At 39.7% G+C, this 14,389-nt stretch overlaps 1 protein-coding gene across 6 annotated transcripts in view; it reads left to right on the top strand.

The window, feature by feature from the left end:
• The window catches only part of LOC122560178 (receptor-type tyrosine-protein phosphatase T-like), a 1,397,629-nt gene that overhangs the window by 876,711 nt on the left and 506,529 nt on the right, over positions 1–14,389 (top strand). For all 6 annotated transcript variants that reach the window (XM_043710562.1, XM_043710557.1, XM_043710558.1 and 3 more), the window contains exons 9-10: positions 153–262; positions 9,114–9,315. In XM_043710562.1, the coding sequence (XP_043566497.1) occupies positions 153–262; positions 9,114–9,315 (312 nt within the window). The remainder of the gene's footprint in view (positions 1–152; positions 263–9,113; positions 9,316–14,389) is intronic.

Genomic DNA, 14,389 nt, shown 5'->3' with positions numbered 1-14,389 from the left:
CAATCATAAATGAGTATGAATACATTTTAGAGACAATTATAATTGGAAATGATTTTGAACCCTTAGAAACCATTTTCACATTGAATGAAGCTTCCTTTTTTGTAAACTTTACTGATTCTCTTACCCTTTATTATTAAATTTCTTCCAAACAGTGCCTGATCTGGTGCCCTTGGAATCAATTCAAGGAGGTCCATTTGAGGAGAAGATATATCTACAGTGGAAACCACCGAATGAAACTAATGGAATAATTACCCTCTATGAGGTAAAGTATCATTCAGATATCAATCATCTTTTCTTGCCTCTAAGGTTTTTGCTACTTTTGTAGTTGTAGGGAAGTACTCGCAGAGCACTGAAAGGATCGAAGAGTGTTTTCTAGTCAATGACATTCATTATTGTAAAAACTAAGCCATAGCAATATCTGATATAACAGAGCTAATTAAATCTGGATTATCGCTTAAAAATATATCTCTGTCCCATTGGTATTTTTGTAAGATTATTACATTCGATTGTGATTCAGGCAGACGTTCACAGTTACAGCCCAGTATGAATGATATCAGTAAAATAGTTTGGTTTAGCTGACACTGTAATCTTCAGTCCATGGTAACTAATAGTGCTGATGAAAACAGTGATGAACCCTGAAACACTGTGAATTGTTTTTAATGCTAAATATTACATTGCAGTGTTTGCAATCTTAAAATGATATATCTATAATTTTCTTTCTATTTTAAAATGAAAGGAATTCTAGGATTATTTTCAGGAGTTAATTTCATTAGTTCAGTTGAAAATTACATCATACGTTCTCGACAATAAATAAGATAGCTCCTGAAAATGGCCAAAGCTTGATTAACTTGGGCATTGATTGATGTGCAAGTAGCACAACAATTTTGTGCTGCCTTTTCTTTAATCTGATATCTGTGAACAGAAAAAACTAACTGTGCTGTTCATAAGTTGCACACATCAGCAAGGGGTCATAACATCAAAACTTCTTGACACCAGCCTGTAGTCACATGGGAAACACACTGTGGCTGGAGAAGGTGCTATTGAGTTACGCAATAAGTTGACCAGGGAAACAGTGAGGAATGGCACAATGTAGGAGACACTATACCCCAACGTTTTTGAATGTTTCACACAAGGTATTTAGTGGACGAAGCAGGAGGGAGTAGAAATATCCTACTCCCTGAGGCGGCACGGTGGCACAGTGGTTAGCACTGCTGCCTCACAGCGCCAGAGACCCGGGTTCAATTCCCGCCTCAGGCGACTGACTGTGTGGAGTTTGCACATTCTCCCCGTGTCTGCGTGGGTTTCCTCCGGGTGCTCCGGTTTCCTCCCACAGTCCAAAGATGTGCAGGCCAGGTGAATTGGCTATGCTAAATTGCCCGTAGTGTTAGGTAAGGGGTAGATGTAGGAGAATGGCTGGGTTGCGCTTCGGCGGGTCGGTGTGGACTTGTTGGGCCGAAGGGCCTGTTTCCACACTGTAAGTAATCTAATCTAAAAAAGTAATCTAATCCTGGACCTGCAAGAGGCCCTCCAACCTGCAGTTAAAAGGGAATGGGATAATATTGCTGTGGCAGTAAATACCAGGAGTCAAGCCCCTAGAACAGTTGCAAAAACAGAAGATGCTGGTTAAGCTCAGCAGGTCTGGCAGCATCTGTGAATAGAAATCAAAATTAACTTTTTGGGTCTAGTGACTGTTCCTCAGAATATTGCAAGCTGGTCAATAACCTCACATGAGGAGTCAAGGTCATCAAATGTAACTTCAAATATCAAATCCTAGCAAAGTGAGCCAATGCATTCACCCACTAGTTAATGTTTGTGGCTTTTTAAAAAAAAAAATTAACCTTGTAGTAAGGCTGATGCTGTGATGATCAACAATAGAAGAAAGGTGAGGTAGAGGACTGTTGGCGAATGAAATATTGTGATTACTTTTGTTGGTGTCACACTCAGATGAATCGCTCAGAAGCAACCCATCCAGAAAGGAGTTCTCTAGCTTATCTTATATTTTCCTTTACTCCTTCATCCTCATGCTCCTGCTGCTCCATTCCTCATCATATAGCTCATAGCAATGGCTGTCCCCTCAAGTGACAAGTACTTTTCAGCATCTAGCAGAACATCATGAAGCAGCTATGCAGGCATGGATTCCAAAGTGACTCCCTACCCATGTTGCCACAGCACTGTGCCTCCCATTTAAAATGATCCATCACCTATCCCACTTGCCTTTGTGATGGAAGCTGCCAGAATTGGCACCTAACCACCAGCCCAAATCAATCCAGTCCCACATGCCTCTGTCTCAAAGGCTGAGGAGTTACTGGCCAATCAGAGTCATGCATAGACATCCTTACTTCAGTCTATTATTGACCAAATAGCCATGGGACAGTCAGTGTTTCTCTGAGCAGTGTCCCCTTCAACATTTTAGTGGAAATGGTTTCTGAAATCCAGAGCCTTAGATAATTCAGTCTATTGTTTCAGCAGTAGTCTTTATTATCTCAGTTTGTGTGACAGCATGGTTTTCATCATCTGTATGTTGTGCGCATGTGCATGAGTTGTGCAATCATGTCATGAACCATATCATCATTGGACAGACTTGGTCACCCAAAGACACTTTTCAATGGTGGCCCAAAATGCGGTTGAGGTAGTGAACTGTGACAGAATCGGGACATGATGTGGAGGAGCTGGTGTTGGACTGGGGTGGACAAAGTTAGAAATCACACAACACCAGGTTATAGTCCAACAGGTTTATTTGGAAGCACTAGCTTTCAGAGTGCTGCTCCTTCAACAGGCGTTTGTGTCTGAATAAAGGACCTGAGCTCCGAAACCTAGTGCTTCTAAATAAACCTGGACTATAGCCTGGTGTTGTGTGATTTCTAACAGAGTAGGGACAATATGACTTTTGTCTGAATTCCAAGTCTTGATCTATATGTTTTCTTGTTTGTTGTGTCACACAACTGCCGACATTGAGGATGTGAAAGCATTTTCAGTTCCAGTGTAGAATAAAGTTGACATAGAGGACCCACAAAGCAATGTACATGTAATCAGTGGCTCACTGTTTTCCTTCCTAGCCTCACTCCTACCAAGCCATCTCTTCCCTAGGAATGACCAATGTCAATTGCACCCACCAGCTCCATTGGAACCCTTCTCAACTTAATCAGAAAATGTTTTGTTCGTTATAAACAATCTGAATTACAATGTTGATCTTTTGTTAATTTAGTTTAAAATGCTGTTACAGTTTCTACCAGCATATCCTAATTATAAGATTCTTTGCCTTAGCAGTATTTCAATCAGTTACACTCTCAACAAAATTGTGTGTTCATTCTACTTGCTCATTCTGCTAAGGGAGCATTTAAATGAGCTCTCTGAATAAGAAGCTGTAGTGACCACCTCTACAGAACACTGTGAGGTGTTACAAATATCTCCAGGTTGAAGATGGAAGGATTCACATACACTGCTTAACTCTGGAGTTGCAACAAATTTCAATGAGACTATTCTTATTGCAATTTTGATTACTCACACATTACTTCAGTTGGGATTCAGGTAGGGGAATTGGTTCCTGAAAAACCCTAGCAAATATAATCATCTGAGGTTCCTATTCTTTGTTCTCCTCTTTCCTCTTCCAGCAGTTTATACTATTCTCATGGCTCTTTTCCTGGCCATGCCGTATTCCATGGGAAATGCCTGTTTTCAGTAGTACATATATCTTGGAACAACTGGTTTATGCTGAGACTTTGATGTCAAGAAAATGTCTTTTAGCTCCTGGCACTCCACTCTCTGTAAATCCTTGCAATCTGAAAGCACTCTAAAAGCACCAAACTCTTGCTCAATCATAGCAACAACCAGAAGACATCATTAATCTGCAAGTAGCTGATGTTCCTTTAAACAACAGTGATGGCATGTGGGGATAGGACTTTTCTGCCCTTCAACCCATGTTCACTTGTGTTAGTTAGTCGGAATATTGAGTTTCATTTTCTTCTGACCCATTCATGAGTTTGGATGTGAGCATTGCTGCCCTAATTGTCCTTCAGAAACATAAAACACAATGCCCATTTTTGAAAATACTATTATCCCACTGAGATGAGATATATGCTTAACCAGCTGATACTTGGGTGGTGTTGCTGAAGGTAAAAAATTTTGTTGAGAGTACTGTTCATGTGCAAAATGTGCATAATATGGCTTAATCAGAATCCTTTATTGATATTGAAATAATGAGGGTACTTAAGTGTTCAGACAATCCTTTTTTTGAACAAAATGACTTGATATCAATTCATTTTTGCTGATGATGTTCAGTAAAAAAAACTCTTAAGGTTTTACTTTGTATGCATATTTTTCAGTTTCTTGTGCTGCACTCAATAAGTCAATATATCAAAACCTATTTACACTCATTTATTTGAAATAACTTCAATAAAGAATATATCCATGTGTTTCATTCTGAATTTTGTGTTTATTGTGGTGAAAAGGAATAGTGCTGAGAAATGCAACATTTTCACTCTTCAGCAATACGGTTTACTGTCATATTCCCTCAAGTCAGGAACAGTAGTTTATTTGCAAAGCAAAACTCCTTCTTGTCTGCTCTAACTATTCAACTCAGACCTAACCTCGAATAAAAACCTTGATTGTACTTCTGCGTGGTTAGGTTGACATCACAAACTAACATCCATATTAATTTTCAAAATTATGTACTCTTTGAATGTCAAAAACAGAAATTGATGGATAAGTTCTAACGATGGGTCACTGGACCTGAAACATTAACTTTGATTTCTCTCCAAAAATGCTGCCAGACCTGCTGAGCTTTTCCAGCAATCTCTGTTTTTGATACTCAAAGAGTACATAGTTTTGAAAATTAATGTTGTTATGGACTAGGCCAGACCACTCAAAACATTCTTAAGCAGGCAGCTGAGACCATAACTTTGCAATTTGTTTTGGTAAGTGTACAGTAAAAACTACCCGGAGTAAGTTTGCTAGGTTGACTACCAGGTTTTAAAACAGACAAAAATATATTCACAAAATTACAGAATGAAACAGAAAGAACAGAATATAGAATACCTACTGAACTTAGTCTATCCAGAATAGACATAATTATGCTGTTGCGAATGTGCACAGCAGTCCCAATAAACATTTTACATTACATTACATTACAGTTTGGAAACAAGCCCAACAAGTCCACACCGACTCCCCGAAGTGCAACCCACCCATACCCCCACACCTACCCCTTACCTAATACTACGGGCAATTTAGCATGACCAATTCACCTTACCTGCACATCTTTGGACTGTGGGAGGAAACCGGAGCACCCGGAGGAAACCCACGCAGACATGGGGAGAACGTGCAAACTCCACACAATCAGTCGCCTGAGGCGGGAATTGAACCCGGGTCTCTGGCGCTGTGAGGCAGCAGTGCTAACCACTGTGCCACCATGCCGCCCACAAACCCCTAAAACACAGTAAAAATGAAACAGAGGCTTGCAGGTCAAAGTTAGAAGCACAGAAGGAGAGAAAGTCTAGCTGCCTGTTTCCACATAGCCCACTGCTGAACTGACTTGAACTTAACTTCAGTTTTCAGGGCTTACCACTCCCCTTTCATTATACAGGTCACTTCTAAAACATAAAAGCTTTGGCCAAAAGTCTCATCCATTTCCATATAAACAAAAATGCCTCTCAAGACCGTTTTATCTCTGTATCAAACCAGTCAATTCAAAGCCTGAGTGGTTTATGACCCCTCTGAAAAGAAACAAAGCCACAGTATCCTTGAGAAAAGCAACAGCTTTTAGAAAAAGGACGAGCTTTGTGACAATACGGATGTTAGAATTTGCTGGAATAGTTCTGAGCATGGGTCACTGGTCCCAAAATGTTAACTCTGAGTTCTCTCCACAGGCAATTTCTGTTTTTGTTTCTGATTTCCAGTATCAGTAGTTCTTTCAGTTTTAATTTTCCTTGAGTGCAATTGGCAACTGAGTGGGAAATAATGGACATTAGTTTTTTGCTGCATGTTTGCCCATTAGGAAATGAGTGTAGTGCTGGAAAAGCACAGCAGGTCAGGCAGCACCCCTGGAGCAGGAGAATTGATGTTTCAAGCATAAGCCCTTTATCATGAGCTTTTTCATAAACCCTCCACTCTACGCTACCAGCCATGCACCGCCATCCACTCTACTTGCAGTCAGTCCTACCCCAGCTGAGAGCCACACTTTCCCAGACCTGCAGCAGACCTTTATATTTCTACATGCTCAGAATACATGCGCTCAACAAATGGTATTTCTCTACTGCATCGGACATAAAAGAATTGTAAGTTAAACAAACTTTCATGCACTTCTCTCCATACATGGATTTTCTCGGACCTTCCAGAATCTTCTCCTGGCCTCTGGAACCTCCGAGACGCCATTAGCCACGCAGCCGTTCCTTCCATGACCACAGGGGCTATTGATGATGTCACTTCCGACTCCGACACTGCCACACGACGCGCAGCCACTGCCGACCACACCACCTCCGAGGTCGCCGTCCACCCAACCACCTCCGTGACTGGCGTGAAGACGACCACTGCCCTGACCACCACAGGATCCACCGACGCCGCTAGATTCACCGGCACAGATACGATACCTACCTTGTCCATCACTTCCCCCCCTGCAGTTGCTGCCGCAGCAGCCACTTCAGCCCTGCTGGAAGGCCCTATCATCGATGCCATGTCCACTGCCAGTGACATCACCAGCCCAGTACCTAACAGTAATGCTGCCCTCGTCGCACGTGATGTCACTTCTGCCCCCATTAACACAGCCATAAGCACCACTTCTGCCCCCTTTGTAAGCGTCACTTCCATGGGGGTAACATCACTCCTGACCCTTTAACCATGCCCACTCAAGCAACTGTCTCCACCCCCACCTCGAGTTCTAGCTCCCTTCCCTGCCATGTCTTCACCATTCCCCCAGACCTCGCCCTCACTGAGGACGAACATTTAGTCCTCAGTAAAGACCTCACCTTTATCCCTGTACAGTTCCAGATTAATGAGTTCAACACACGCTCTGACCTTGAACGTTTCTTCTGCCACCACCGCCTCCAGGCCCACTTTTTCAACCAAGACACCCGCCCACCCACCGAGGACCCATTCTCGCACCTCCGACACACCCCATCCACCTGGACGCCCTGTGCTGACCTGTAACCTGCCCTTGACCTCTCCCCTTCAAACTGCCACCGTGACATCAAACATCTCAACCTGTCCAACCACCTCACCCACTCCAACCTCCCACCCTTACAACACGCAGCCCTCCACTCCCTCCGCTCCAACACCAACCGCACCATCAAACCCACAGACAAGGGGGTCACAGTAGAGGTGTAGCACACCGACCTCAACACCATTGAAGCCTGGCGCCAACTCGCAGACACTTCCTCCAACTGCTCCCTGGATCATGACCTCACCTCCCATTACCAAACCATCATCTCTCAGACCATCCACAACCACATCATTTCTGAGGGTCTCCCATCCAATTCCCTGATGAAGGGCTTATGCCCGAAACATCGATTCTTCTGCACCTCGGATGCTGCCTGACCTGCTGTGCTTGTCCAGCTCTACACTCTTGACTCTGAGCTCCAGCATCTGCAGTCCTTACTTTCTCTGCTTAGGAAATGGTCTATTAGAAAACTGAAAAAGGCAAAACTCACTTTGCATGATACCTTTGGAGCCAATTCAGAACATACAATGCAGAATTTTGTGTCTCGACACAGAGAATCCATATTCTAAACTAGGAAAATGAGATTATTTGTTTCATAGTTGGTCCAGAGACTACAATGAATAATTTATTTTTTGTGAAAGGTGAAAACATATTTGGATGGAAACAATGTGAGAAATAGAAAGGAATAATACATTAAATCTGGCTTTGTTTTCAGAGAAACTAATGCTATTCTTTGCAGAGTAATATTTCATACATATATTCCTTGTAAAATATCCTATAATTTATCTGCACCATGACATTTTACTTCAAGAATCAACAGAGTGACTATGACATTTACTTCCAGCAACTGATACCAGCGGTGTTCTTTTGAAAAAAGAACACTTCCAGACTACAGACATATAGAAATTTGTCACATTATAATTTATACTTTCATTATAGAACTTTTATGTTTCATGTTTCTTATTTCATAAATATTGATGGACAAATGAAAGCATTTGTTTGCTGTGTTGCAGTTTTCAATGCACTGTCTAGGACATTACAGCTCAATATAATGTGCTCTTTTGCTGAGAACCATATCAGAAATCATGCAGTGATATCTTGTCAGAGCGAAATAAATATTTAGCTTCTTGAGGCTTGAAAGCCAACAAGAAATGAAGCTATAAATTTAGATAGCAAGGACAAACTACTACCCTGTTATTGGTAAGTATATGAGGATTTCCATGCATCTAACGCTGAAAGTACAAATCTTTATATTTAATCTTATCTTTATATTTTTGTGCAGCTTTTAGGGATTTTCAATGTGTCATTACCATAAAATATAATTATATTTTCCATTCACTTTCAGATGTATACACTGAATTATTTTATTATTGACAGCACATCACTACTAAAATGTTATCTTGATACACTGAGTTCAATACACAGTATAGTTGCCTCTACAGTGAGAACGTTTTAACATCTGATGAAATAATGGTTGAAACTTTGTGTGGTGATGTGGTAAGCCTCTTGAGTAAATCAATGTCTGAACTGTGTTATTTTTCAGTAAGTTGAAATTAGAATGTGAAGGTACGTCAAGAAGAATGCCAAATTGCGCTATGTTTTCACAAATTAACATGTTCATATTCCTTTACTATGTGAAGAGAAGCAAGTTATAAGAGGAAAATGGAAGTTATAATAATTTGACAGCTCACTTGAAATTGCAGTTGGTGAATAAATTCAGAGAGAAGCTTACATAAAGATAATTCACTATTAAATAAATTATAGGCCCTGTCTTTCAGTGTCTGCATGTCACTTCAGCTGATATGAATGGCAACTGTAATGGGCCCATTCACTAGCAGTTGAGTTTCTTTGTATACACTGAGGCTGGATGGAAATAGCAGATTTGGTGCCAGTGCTCCAAATAGCAAATGGGCCATAATTGAAATTTTATCAAGCAGTTGATAAAATTGCTTGTATTTCCTTTTAGATAACCTACAAAGCTGCGGGTTCCTTTGACCCTAATGTGGAACTATCAAGCCAAAGGGGGAGAGTGTTCAAACAACGAAATGAGACACACCACTTGTTTGTCGGACTTTACCCAGGAACAACATATTCGTTCACAATAAGAGCAAGCACGGTGAAAGGATTTGGGTTGCCAATTACCACCCGAATTACTACAAAAATTTCAGGTAAAAATTGAAAGGAAACCATAACATTGGACTACTGTAAGGAGCACTTGGTTTTGTAGAAATGGTTTTCATACCATTGGGCGAATATCAAAGTAGGTTATAATACACAGCATATGTGTCATCTAACAGAATTTGCTGAACGATGGCCACAAAATGGAAACAAATGGTTGGACTTGAGGTATCTTCCTGAGTCTGGTGGGAATTGGTGTCCCATAGAAATTTGCATTGTCACTGTCATTATTTACATATACAGAAATGTATTAGACTCTGATAGCTGGAGATTCTATCTATAGATCTTTAAATATAACATTGTTTCTATGCCACAGATCCTGTGGAATTCTCGAACGTTTTTTTCTGAGCTTCCCACATTGAGATGTTTTGATTTCACTGGAGTTGTGCTTGTTAGGCACTTGCTAACAATGCGTTCAGAAAAATTAATGGAAGAATTAAAATGTTCTTCTGAATTTCATTTAACAAATTAAGAAAAAAATTGCATTTGTATCACAATGTAGCAAGAGCCCAGCATCTAAACAATTGTTTTTGAAGAGGAATCACAATTGTTATGTAGAAAACGAGGCAGTTGGTTTGCAAATTACAACTAAGATGAGCACCCTGTTATTATTCGCGGTGCTGGTTGATGAAGAAATGTTGTCAACATATCAGCAAAATTTCCTGTTCTTCTTCACATTGTACCCTGGATCTTTTACATCTGTTTGGATAAGCAGAAGTGATCTTAATGTCTCTTTCTGAAAATCCAAGCAGCCTTGAAACGTGAATTTAAGGTAGTAATCCAATATGGGACTTTCACCCATTTCATTCAGTACCCAAAGGTATTTTAACTAAAACATCTGACACTGGCTCACATATGGCATAGGTTTTGGTAGATGATGAATGCTGCAGGGGAGGATGAATACAACACTTAAGCAAGATGTAACTTTAAAGAAATAAAGGTTAAAACCAATTGCTTCTTCTGCAGCTTCTATAGGCAAGTTTATACGTGGCCAAACAAGAAAGAGAGAAAGAGATCGATAGGGATAGCTAACAGAATTTAAGAACGCACTTTCAAGCAATTTAACTTTAATACTTTGTTAAAACACTGTCATGTCAGAGATACTATCTTGCACTGAACTTAATCCAAATTTTGAAATCATTTAGTTTAACATTAGAAACTATGAATCATCCATCCATTTGAACAACTGCATTTATGGCATTTATAGATGTTCTTTTAAAATTGTCAAATTTATACTTTGAACAGTTCTACAGGAATTATATCTTATAATAAACAGTTGTAGAAAAGTTAGAACTTTGCAGAAAATGCTACTTTGATTTAAGACTAATACATATTGGCCTGATAATCCAGCTGAATATTGCAAAACCAACTTCTCAAATGTGGAACAACCCGAAGTCAATTCTATCTCATACTGTTTAGAAGATCACACCGACTCCTACACCTTTAGCTCAAACCTTCCAATTGTTTGTATTGACTGTATTTATTACATCATTGTATTTTAAAATAAATAAAAATGCTGCTGTGAATATGCAGGAGCAGCCGACTGATAATCAGCTGTCCTGAATGGATGCCAAATAAGCCTATTTGAAAATTTGGAACCTGTTGTGCATATTCTTTCTGTGAATGGGTAACTACAATTACTTTTGGCAAGTATGAAGCTGCAGCAGTGACCTACAATGATGTGTTTACTATTTATCTCTCCAGTAACAGACTAGAAATGTACTTGTGTTCTCCACAGAAAAATAGCTAACTAGTATTCTTGGTCAGAGGTGGAATAGGAACCTTAAAACCAATTGCTCTTCTGCAGTTCCATAGGCAAGTTCATTTTGGCCAAAGAAGGAGTGATGGTGTCTTATACACACACTTCCACATTTCTTTAAGCACGAAAACAGCAAAATGCCTGAATTTCTACTGCCACGTACGTACCCAAGCTATTGAAGAATATGGAGACTCTTATTTTCATACAAAATTCCTTCATGTCACTGCTCTGGATGTCATTGAAGGAAGAGGCACAGGCACATTCAACTACAACAGTGCAATTGCATCAACATGACTTCTAAGATGAAGATAGTTAAATACATTTCACGGACATTAAAATTAAACAGCCACTACTATCATGCATTTGCACACTTTTTATTGGTAAGCTAGGAAATTCATCATGAAAGAAAAGGGGTGATTTTTGACAGTCTGTCACCATGAAATTGAGCATGTGATGCATCTGAGAGTTTTATCCCAGACACAAAGTAGTTTAATATACAAAAATAAGGAGCTTTCACTCAGGCATGAATTCTAGACATCTCAGCTTTCAACACTCAAGCATATTAAAAGACTATCACTCTCATGAAGCATTCAGGCAATGTTTTCAGTAGGTTAGCTTTTCTTAATATCAAAATTTCTTCCTCCCTCTCAAAATGAACTGCAAAAACTTAAAAATTAAAAATTGATCAGCAATACAATAAAGTGAAAGTGAGAAGAATACATGATGTCAACACACCAACCCTTTTAATACTCATCCATGCTGGAAGTTCTCTTTAAGATCCAAGATTAGCATATACATGCTTATCAAGACAACTGATTAGTTACATATTCCCCAAACAGAAGTAGTGGCATGTCATGTGGTAGATGACGTGAGACCATCCTTGAATAACTCTGATTTCTTGTCAATTAGAAAAATTATGGTCTGTCAGAAGATATGCAGCATTTCAGTTTCCCTTTCAATAAAGTTTCATAGATTGGCCAAAAGGAGAAGATTCCAGAGCATACAGTTTTATTAGGACAAAGTGGAAGGTCAGGCCCTGATTGAAGTTTTTGCCTTCTTTCTTAATATTTAAGTTTGCTATTCCACCAACTGACTCGATCTAGTGGATATATTTTCAGAAGAAGAAAGTGCTCAAGTTTTAATTCAGACCATGTCTTGTGGAACCACAATTATACAGCATAGATTAAAGAAGGAAAGGGAGTTATATCCATGCGTGGGACATTAAATGATGCAAATAGTCAATCCACCAGCCACAAGTATTTCAGTGGGGCAGCTCTTATTCTAAGTTCCATAGCAAGAGACTAACTCTTCGATGAACTCTGGTTTCTCTTTTGAAAACGTGGTTTATATATACTAAAATTGCTTGATAGTTTCCCAAATATCAATTTTCTCTGTCAACCATCTTAGAAGCTATTAACATTCTGAATAACTCAAGATTTATGCTCGCATTCCGAAATGATTTAAATTGTATTCCAGCAAATGGAATTTTTTTTAGGAAAACAGGAAATAGTACAATGCAGGAATAGTCAAACTCATTTGCCTCACTCGCACCCTGATAAACGGATCTTCAAAGTTCAAGCAACAACATTCAAAAGTCTCATTTATTTCTTCTTTGCTGATTTTCCAGTTTAAGACTTGATGAGCCTGAACATTTACAAAAGGTTGTGTTCAGTGTAATTTCATCATCAGTGATGAATCCTAAATCAACTCATTCAAATCTGTTAGTATCAGCTGCTGAAAATATATGCAAATTAATGGGAAAACGCATTTAAAATTTACAAACGTAATTTTCAGACTTGGCTCTCCAGGGTCAGCCTCATCCACAAAAGTAATTAGTTATTTCAGAAATAACAACTTACCAATAGGCTTCTAGCCATCGGAAATGCATACCAGAAATCTAAGCATGTGTTGTGTACTATTTTCTGACCATTAATTTAAATGATTGGGAAATCACATATAGGTGGCATGGTGGCTCAGGTAGACATGTTACAGACTAGGCCAGACCACTCAAAACATTCTAAAGCAGGCAGCTCAGACCGTAACTTTGCAATTTGTTTTGGTAAGTGTACAGTGAGAATTACCTGGATTAAGTTAGCGAGGTTGACTACCAGGTTTAAAACAGACAAAAAAAACGTATTCACAAAATTACACAATGAAACACGAAGAGCAGAATAAAGAACCCTTACAGAACGCAGTCTATCCAAACTAGATTTAAGGAAGCTGTTCCAAATTTACACAACAGTCCCAATAAGCAAACCCCTTTAAAACACAGTACAAAAAAAGGGTCAGATGCTTACAGGTTGGAAGTTAAAAGGGCAGAAAGAGAGAGAGAGAGTTTCCACACAACCCACTGTTGGACTCCCAACTAGTTCTAAACTGAACTAAACTGCTCAGCTCAGCTAGAGAGTTGGTCACTCCCCTTTCATTCTACAGGTCACTTCTAAAACATGACCACTTTGACCTGAAGTCTCATCTGTTTACATATAAACAAAAGGCCTCTCAAAATCCTTTTCATCTGTGTACCAAACCAGTCTGATTGGACCCCAGCCTGGTTTATTATCCCTCTGAAAAAAATCAAGGACAGACTCTCCTTGAGCCAAGGAAGAGCTTTTAGAGAAAAAAGGAACTAGTTTTGTGACAGAGTGGAGCAGCCACACTGAGAAAGTTCGGCACAAACTTTCAGTACAATCCATTCAATCCCAGGAACAGTAATACTGCTTTTTTCATCGACGGTGTGGAAAATTCCCCAATTACTTTGGCTTTTGCATCTTCTGAGGCCATTTGTCCATATCTAATAACATGGCCCAGGAAGGTGATTGGGCTTTGGCAAATTCAATTTTAGCTAGGTTTACCAGCAAGACTGCCTTCTGAAATCAATCGAACAAGTCTGATAAATGCTGTAAATGTTCTTTCCATGAGTGACTAAAAATTACCAGGTCATCAATATAAACAACATAATGGGTAACCCAGCAATGACCTTATTACTCAGTCTCCGAAATGTGGCTGGAGCGTTTTTCATACCGAATGGCATGACTTTGAACTGAAATAGAGTCATAGAGTCATAGAGATGTACAGCATGGAAACAGACCCTTCGGTCCAACCCATCCATGCCGACCAGATATCTCAACCCAATCTAGTCCCACCTGCCAGCACCTGGCCCATACCCCTCCAAACCCTTCATATACCTATCCAAATACCTCTTAAATGCTGCAATTGTACCAGCCTCCACCACATCCTCTGGCAGCTCATTCCATACACATACCACCCTCTGCGTGAAAAGGTTGCCCCTTAGGTCTCTTTTATAT

This window comes from Chiloscyllium plagiosum, chromosome 20 (genome assembly GCF_004010195.1).
Source record: "Chiloscyllium plagiosum isolate BGI_BamShark_2017 chromosome 20, ASM401019v2, whole genome shotgun sequence".
Lineage (NCBI taxonomy): Eukaryota > Metazoa > Chordata > Chondrichthyes > Orectolobiformes > Hemiscylliidae > Chiloscyllium > Chiloscyllium plagiosum.
Note: the sequence above shows the minus strand (reverse complement) of the source record. Positions and strands in the feature narration are given on the sequence as shown.